This window comes from Physella acuta, unplaced genomic scaffold (genome assembly GCF_028476545.2).
Source record: "Physella acuta isolate Inbredline_101_S28 unplaced genomic scaffold, ASM2847654v3 ptg000079l, whole genome shotgun sequence".
Classification (NCBI taxonomy): Eukaryota; Metazoa; Mollusca; class Gastropoda; family Physidae; genus Physella; species Physella acuta.
The window spans coordinates 1,043,140-1,052,500 of NW_026731599.1; the positions used below are offsets into that span (position 1 = coordinate 1,043,140).

At 38.5% G+C, this 9,361-nt stretch overlaps 1 protein-coding gene across 1 annotated transcript in view; it reads right to left on the minus strand.

The window, feature by feature from the left end:
• LOC131955519 (photoreceptor-specific nuclear receptor) overlaps window positions 1–9,015 on the minus strand; it is a 32,849-nt gene extending 23,834 nt beyond the window's left edge. Inside the window, exon 1 of the mRNA XM_059319673.1 lies at window positions 8,509–9,015. Within this exon, the coding sequence (XP_059175656.1) occupies window positions 8,509–8,665 (157 nt within the window). The 5' untranslated portion in view covers window positions 8,666–9,015. The remainder of the gene's footprint in view (window positions 1–8,508) is intronic.
• Between the last annotated feature and the right edge of the window lie 346 nt (window positions 9,016–9,361).

Sequence of the window (9,361 nt, forward strand, 5' to 3'; positions counted from 1 at the left end):
GGGTGGTTGACGGAAGGGGTGGGGTGGTTGACCATATATTTATTAACGTTAGCGAAAAAGGACGCCCCCCCCCCCCCACCAGTCAACGTATCGTTTTTTTTTTATTTCCTCTGTAATACACCTCAAAATAATTTTTTTTTAAATTTATTTTTCTACCCAATTTGGCTCCTCCCCTACCTACGCCGCTGGTTGCACACGATTTTTTAGTCTCGTTCTTGTGCCATTTTACTTTCTCTATTTAATTACTATGTATATATTTATTTACTTTGTATACAATTGATGTTCATATCTTTGAACTGTATAAAACTACAAAATAAATTTTTATTTTTAAAAGTTTAAAACAAATTTATTTAAAAAAAAAAGAAATAAAAACCCATCTGTGGGAGGACTGCTATAGATATTTAGAAGGGAAGAATGTTTTATTTGATGTGTCTTATTGTACACGACATGGCATTCCGACTGATTATCATATATTTATAATTTTATTTTTCTGTAATCCCAAATTTATATAAGCTCGTCAGCCAAACCCCCCTGAACCCACGACACCGATAAAAAAACAAACTCGAATCACCATTTAATTAAACATTTGCGTTTTCAGGTTTAAGAGTAAAATTGTAATTAGACGGTTAGTATCAGTTTTATATATAAGTAAACCATCTTAAATGAATAAAAAAACACATGTCAGAAAGAAGTATTACTATTGTAAATCTGTATGTCCTCACAAGCCGATGGTAAAAACTGCGATAGTAAAGCGACCATGGCGAGGCAAACTGACGCTGTATGAGGCAAAAAATGAGAAAAAAAAACAGAAAACAAAAAAATGCATAAGAACGTTTTAATAACAAGCTTATGCATAATAATGCGCTAAAAAGTAAAAAAAAAAAAAAACGATTTTCTTTAAATATATATACTTTTACTAATATTTAGGAAGCGACTAGTTTTTTTTTTAAATTAAATAGTAGGTAGAGTATTATAATATATTTAAAGAAAATCATTTAGTTTCTACTTTTTAGCGCATTATTACATAAAAGCTTGCTATTAAAACGTTTTGTTTTTAAAATGTATTTTTACTTTCTCGTATACAGAGTATAGAGAAAATATTGTAATCGTGCACAAAAATCACATGCAATTTTGACAGTTTTCATCGTTTTACTTCTCAGTACTTCATCACATTCGGAGTATAGAGGACTTATTTTAATCGGGCAAAATTTATAAATGCAAATTTACCAAAATTTTGGCGTTTTAAGGGTAACTAGCCATCGGTACCCGTTTCACGTGAATTATAGGCCTATATATTTTAAAATGTTGTAATTGTTTGAGAAAAATAATTTATGAAATAGTTATTGGTCAAAATGCAATGTGCTATACTACACGCTGAGCTGAACGATATTAGTGACAAAGCAAAGAAATAACTAAATCCGACACATTTAACATAACACAGGCACACACTGATTAAGTGACTTAAATTATTCGGTTAAAAATCTGGCTATTCAATGGTCATTATGTTGTTTTTAAGTAATTTGTATGTTTGACCGATAAAATTGTATATATTTCATAGCTTACGTCTAGATGAGTAGATCTATAGATCTAGATCTAAATCAAATTTGAATGAAGTAGTTCCTTTCTTTATAGTCTATAATCGGAAGATTCACATATAAAAAAAATAAAGTTTGACTTGGTGTGTCTCGATCCCGCACCACCTGCGCAGTATTAAGTACACTATCATCTCAGCTATTTATGTACTTTATAAAGCACGGAGAATGAAAGACGTATTTAAAAAAAAATAACTTACGCGAATATGCCTATTCTTTCAAATTATTTTTTTTATCCCAAATTAGCCAGTTCCATAGCTAAACAAACAAAGATTTCTATAAAATAATTAAGGCCTGAAATAGTTTAATATAGAAATTTATTTTACAGCGACTTATTAGCGTCTACGTCTAGTTTTTGCGTAGATTTAGGTCTAGTCTAGATCTAGAATCTCTAGATCTAGAATCCAAATAGATAAAATAAATTTTATAAGTTTAGGCCGGAAAAATAGTATTGTATACATTTCATAGCGTACGTAAATTTGAATGAAATAGCTCATTTCTTTTTATTCTAAACTCGGCAGATGACGTCATTATAAACATTAGTGACTTTATTGTTTCATGGATTCTTTTTCACAACTATAAACACTTTTCCTGTTGCATAATTAAAACTTTTTTTCTACATTCGAATACGCCTTTATTTTTTATTTTTCTTCTTTAAATAAAATTGTGGTTATACATTTAAAACATCTACCATATTATTTTCAACAAAAGTCCGTATCCAGTTCTCCATATATCGCTGAAGATTCTGATGTGATACCCTGCGAAAATATTTTGCGGACAGAGAGAGAGAGAAGTGTGCACATGGGCTTTGATATATTTGGATAGAGTCTGAAAAACTGGGCTTTGCAATTCTGACCGTATGTCTGTGTGTGTATGTGTGTCTGTAAACACGATAACTTAAGTTGGTGAAATTTCATATATAAGCATTATATCAAATTTGTAGTTCTGTAACAACTCTTCAACGATTTCCAATAACCGGAAGTGGTACTTATTCTACTTTTAATTTTTCAAAAGCTCATAACTTGAGTAATGTTTATGATAGATATACCCAATTTCACACATAAGTAAAATATCTAATTTTCTGCCTTCCTTCAAATTTTGAGTATTTTCCATTGACCGGAAGTAATAATTTGCGCTATTTCCGATTTCTAAAAAAAACGCAATGAATTTATAAAGTACTGATAATAGTCAGAGGAAGCAAGTTAAAATAAAACTTATAATAAAAGCTTACAATTAACGCATTTTACGGAAAGTACGTCACAATTGGTGCGAGTATGACGTCATCTGTAAGCCGGGCTTTTTCCGGCTTAATACTACCAGTTTAAACAGAAGGTTACCACATCTCCACACATCTCCACACACCTCCACACATCTCCACACATCTCCACACATCTCCATACACCTCTACTCCACTCTACTATACCAGTCTAAACTATTTTGAAGGTTACCACATCTCCACTCTAATCCACTCTACTCGCTTCGTTTACTTTTACTACATCGACGGATATGATGGAGTTGTGTGGCTTTTTTGTGGTGTTGTGTGGTGTTGAGTGGTGTTGTGTGGTGTTGAGTGGTGTTGTGTGGTGTTGTGTGGTGTTGAGTGGTGTTGTGTGGTGTTGTGTGGTGTTGTGTGGTGTTGTGTGGTGTTGAGTGGTGTTGTGTGGTGTTGTGTGGTGTTGTGTGGTGTTGTGTGGTGTTGTGTGGTGTTGTGTGGTGTTGTGTGGTTTTGTGTGGTGAGTGTTCGTGTGCAACGTGGGGCTGGTGTGAGTCTGGGTTATTCTTTGAGAGATAATGTGATGGTCGCGGGATGTGCGTTTTTATGTCAAAGATATTCAACTAAATTATATTACAATCTACTCTATTCTACTACATTCTACTACAATTTTAAACTTTACTACTATCACTATACCGCACCCCCCCCCCCCACCCGAAACGAACAATTTATATAGAAAAAAATATTTTTTTTACCAATGACAGCCCCCAATTCCCCTAATAATTTAATCCACCACTCCCCCACCACCATCAAAAAAGTTCAAGTGCCTCCCGCTCCCTCATTCTTCCGAAGAGTTGCATGATAGACTCTAAATGCGACTTTTGTCAAGTTGAACTGAGGTGCAAGGTTTAGGGGTATGACTACGACTATATTTAGTATCAATGTGCAGTCACTACGTGAAGATCAAAATCATGTTATAATGCCGTGTCTTTTTATAAAACTAATTTTTTCGTTCCCGGTTAAATTTAAAGTTGAGGTGATAAATTTGGTTTCGGTTTAGTGAAAAAGACATCACTATCAACCGCGAGCGCCCGTTGTATTTCTCCCTCAACGGGACATTTATCTAGTACGAGCCGACCCGCGGCATATCATACGCCGCTATTTAGTTGTTTTATTTTCTACTTTTCAGTAATTCATAATTTATGAATTCGACAGTACCACTGCTGCCACTGAAAATATTTGCTTTAAAACACTATCAGTAGGTCGTTAAGGACGATACTACCCCCACCCTCCTTTCCCCCAACCCCTACCCAACACCCCCCCCCCCCGTGAAAGCAGCCTCCTCTTAGTTACATCCCCTTAGTTTAAATTCGTTTCAAACTAAATTATCTGCCCCTAATAGCCGTCACTAAACCCGGCTCTACGATTGTAAACATTTAGCGTGAACCACAGCTCACCAGACCATGTAGGGGTGGGGTGGTAGGGAGCGCGCTTACAGCTTGGTGTTTTCAAGCGTCTCCAAGAAGAGAATTATATATATATATATATATATATATATATATATATATATATATATATATATATATATATATATATATAGATTATACTATATTTGTCTACCATCTACTTTCTTTCATTGTATTTTACTTTCTATTATATTCTATTATTATAGTATAATTATTATATTATACTCTATTAGTTTCCAATGAAGTCTGTTACATTCTACTTTATCACTATTCTAATGTGTGTTGTGTGAGGGAGCGTGTGGTGGTTGTATGAAAAGTAGTGTGAATGTTGCAGTGGCGTAGCCAGGATCGTTTCAGAGGGGAGGGGGGATCAAATTTTTTCCATCATTATATATATATATATATATATATATATATATATATATATATATATATATATATATATATATATATATATATATATATATATATAATATATATAAATTGAAAGTAATACTCTGAAGAAATACGAAAAAATACACAATGATGGCCGACGAAACAAAAAAATTCTCTAAACAAAAAAAATAAATAAATAAAACTAAATCAATACACACACAATACAACAAAAAACAATGAAAGCAACACAATCTGTTTTGTAATCCTTGTTTAAAAAAATTGACATAATGATTCCTGGAATATTAATTAAGACACGCGAAGTAGTGGAAATAATCACCCTTTTAGTATAGAAATGTGTATGTCTACCCATTTAATGGTATATGTCAAAACAGATCAATAACTACTTTAGTATGTAATATATGAGCTTAATACTATTCTTTGTTTTTTGTTTTTTTAATGTTGTCTACATTTAGAATTAAATATATTGTCATCATAAATGCTAAAATATTACAGATTAATGAAAGAATTTGAAATCAGAGTTTTTATAAAACCACGCTTTTTACAAGCTTTTATTTAACTCACTTTCTCGTCAGTCTGTCGTCAGTCTAGATCGAAACGCAGGAGCGAAAATTCGGACATTTCTACTTGTCAGATACCATTCACATTGGGCACGTTGGTCAAGACATGAAGGAAATGTATCGTGCCTAATTAAGTTTTTATGAATTAATTAAAATTTGGACCGAATTAGTAGGCATGTCTATCGAACAGCACCACACGCGTCATCACGTTCAATAGCGCGTCATCACGTTTCAATCGGCGCGCAATGGTTTTTAGTCATGAAACTCTAGTGTAAATAAAAACATGTAAAGTACTAAAATTTTTTTCATAAAAAACGTTTTAATAACAAGCTTTTATGTAATAATGCACTAAAAAGTAGAAAATAAATTTAAGACTACTATTTAAAAAACTAGAAAGAAAAGCGTGGGTCACTTTTGTATCTATTGGATACCTTTAACTAATGTTTAGGAAGAGACCTACGCTTTTCTTTATAGTTTTTAAATAGCAGTCTTTAATTTATTTTCTACTTTTTAGTGCATTAGTACATAAAAGCTTGTTATTAAAACGTTTTTTATGAAAAAAAAATTATTTTAAAGAAAAAGTAAATTTAATAGGTGGAATATTCTGAATAACAGCCTACATGTAACTTAAATATTGGTCTTTCAGTTCAGATCATTCATTTTTTTTTAATTAGCTACTGTTTTTGTGTTCTTTAAAGATCATTTTTTAACAAAATGATAAAGTATGGGTTAAATCACTGTATTGCTCACACACCTCTTTACTGGTAGTTGCAAAAACAATATTTACAGAGTTTTACCTGTTTCAAAAAGTATGATTCTGGCGGCATGCTACATTGGTACATCATTACGCGTTTTCCCAAATGTGCTTAACAAATCAGTTTGGGGTTGGTTGGGGGGGGGGGGGGGGGTTCAACTTCATTCACCGCTGTCCGGTCACTTTAGGTCAATTATCCTACCCAGCGTATACCTAGGTGTGACATTAATGTCGCTCTACACTTTACCAACCCAGAGTGAACATAGCGTCAGTTTTTAGGTGACTGTTCTAAACATACATATACATATATTAAACATATATATACATATACATACATTAAACATATATACTGATTCAGTTAGATAAGCAAAGCAGATGCCTATTTTTTAAAACTTCAACTGTTGCATATCATTCAGTAAGGCAACTCAAAATTAGTTTTTGAATTCTCTTTTTTAGAGTCGCCGCCCGGGGCGACCGCCCCACTTGCGCTCCCCTAGCTACGCCTATGGTAGTTGGGACTTGTGTTTTCTTGTTCCGCCGCTGAGCACCACTGCTGCAGCATTGTTACCCCTATGCACATACACGGATTGATTACTGTCAACAGGGGCTGCGCCGAGAGGATTAATTCCATTGACTGTAATCCACACGGCTTTAGCTGGTGGATTCACCAGCCCCTATCCATTGGATTGAATTGTACACGATAGCCAGCTCAGCTGTACAGGGAACAGTCAGCGTGTGTTCGCCCAACTAAACAGGTCATTTGTAAACAGCTAGAGGTCATTTGCAAACAGCTACAGGTCATTTGGAAACAACTATAGGTCATTTGGAAACAGCTAGAGGTCATTTACAAACAGCTACAAGTCATTTGTAAACAGCTAGAGGTAATTTACAAACAGCTAGAGGTAATTTACAAACAGCTACATGTCATTTACAAAGAGCTACATGTCATTTACAAACAGCTACATGTCATTTACAAACAGCTACATGTCATTTACAAACAGCTACATGTCATTTACAAACAGCTACATGTCATTTACAAACAGCTACATGTCATTTACAAACAGCTACATGTCATTTACAAACAGCTACATGTCATTTGAAACAGCCACGGTGTGCTAGTCCACCGAAGAATGACGACATGGGTGGATTCAGTTTTACCCCGGGTGGAGGGAGCGGGTGGAGGGAGCGGGTGGAGGGAGCGGGTGGAGGGAGCGGGTGGAGGGAGCGGGTGGAGGGAGCGGGTGGAGGGAGCGGGTGGAGGGAGCGGGTGGAGGGAGCGGGTGGAGGGAGCGGGTGGAGGGAGCGGGTGGAGGGAGCGGGTGGAGGGAGCGGGTGGAGGGAGCGGGTGGAGGGAGCGGGTGGAGGGAGCGGGTGGAGGGAGCGGGTGGAGGGAGCGGGTGGAGGGAGCGGGTGGAGGGAGCGGGTGGAGGGAGCGGGTGGAAGTAGCGGGTGGAGGGAGCGGGTGGAGGGAGCGGGTGGAGGGAGCGGGTGGAGGGAGCGGGTGGAGGGAGCGGGTGGAGGGAGCGGGTGGAGGGAGCGGGTGGAGGGAGCGGGTGGAGGGAGCGGGTGGAGGGAGCGGGTGGAGGGAGCGGGTGGAGGGAGCGGGTGGAGGGAGCGGGTGGAGGGAGCGGGTGGAGGGAGCGGGTGGAGGGAGCGGGTGGAGGTGGCGGCTTTTCAAGTCATTTTCTTTTTTCTTCAAAGATTTGAGTTTGACAGCCTATGGGCTGGATCATTCTGCTGTTGTATGAAATACTAGTGTACCCGTCCCGCGCGTCACTGCGGTCTCATATGAAATGTTGACGCGATATTTTAAGAAGATTTCATCAATGCGTTATCAATCGTGTATTTTCTAGACGCGTGACATTCTTTATGAAAGTCTTTAATAGTGAGGTGGACATTAATATTGAGGTGGACATTAATAGTGAGGTGGACATTAATAGTGAGGTGGACATTAATAGTGAGGTGGACATTAATAGTGAGGTGGACATTAATAGTGAGGTGGACATTAATAGTGAGGTGGACATTAATAGTGAGGTGGACATTAATAGTGAGGTGGACATTAATAGTGAGGTGGACATTAATAGTGAGGTGGACATTAATATTGAGGTGGACATTAATAGTGAGGTGGACATTAATATTGAGGTGGACATTAATAGTGAGGTGGACATTAATATTGAGGTGGACATTAATAGTGAGGTGGACACCGCGGCGACCGTCAGGGGCCTCACGGATTTCCACCTTTCATGAATTATTATATTTTAAGCCCAGTAAAGACGGAATTCATTATCTTCTACCATATTTTGAGGTACTCAGATAAAAATCAAAATAAACTAATGTACTATGAACTTTCAAATTTTGGGGTCTGAAAGTTAGTGGGGTTTTTTTTCGATTATTTAAGAGCAATAAAAGATAGAGGCTAAGTTTTGATTTTTTCATGCTTGAATTTTGGACCCCTAAACATCACATGTTACGTCACCTGTCATGTCACAACATCAAGGTGACGTCACCTGTCACGTCACAACAAACTGACCTGGACGGCATGGAGATGCCCGATGCAAGTATTCAGCTGCTATGGTAAACTGGTGGTCTAGCCGGTGGTCGGGTCTGTGGTCCAGCCGGTGGTCCGGTCTGTGGTCCAGCCGGTGGTCCAGCCGGTGGTCGAGTGAGTCAACTGGTGGTTGTAACATTCCTGGCGGTGGTTGCTGCTGCTGTTGGCTAGGGAACAGCTGCTGTCATCACACACACACACAGCTGTTGGGTTGTCACACAGCTGTTGGGCTGTCACACAGCTGTTGGGTTGTCACACAGCTGTTGGGTTGTCACACAGCTGTTCGGTTGTCACACAGCTGTTGGGTTGTCACACAGCTGTTGGGCTGTCACACAGATCTTGGGTTGTCACACAGCTGTTGGGCTGTCACACAAATGTTAGACTGTCACACAAATGTTAGACTGTCACAGTTTCCTCGGCCTTTTTAACGGTTGCTGGTGAGCTCAAACTTTGAGCTCTGTGTCGCTTGTCGTGAGCAGCGCCAGAAGAAGTCAGGCTCGTCGTCTGCTGTCTGACGTCTGAAGGTGCCCTAGGGACTAGGGACAAAGTGGGCGGGGCTACAACCAGCCACGCCCCATCGACCTGGGCTGGAGGTGACGAATGGCGGCCAGTCGCAGCAAATCACGTGACACAGACAGGGCAGACAGACACATACAGGGCAGACAGATACATACAGGACAGACACACACATACACGGCAGACAGATACATACAGAACAGACAGACACAGACAGGGCAGACAGACACAGACAGGGCAGACAGACACATACAGGACAGACAGACACAGACAGGGCAGACACATACATCGCAGACAGACACATACACGGCAGACAGAT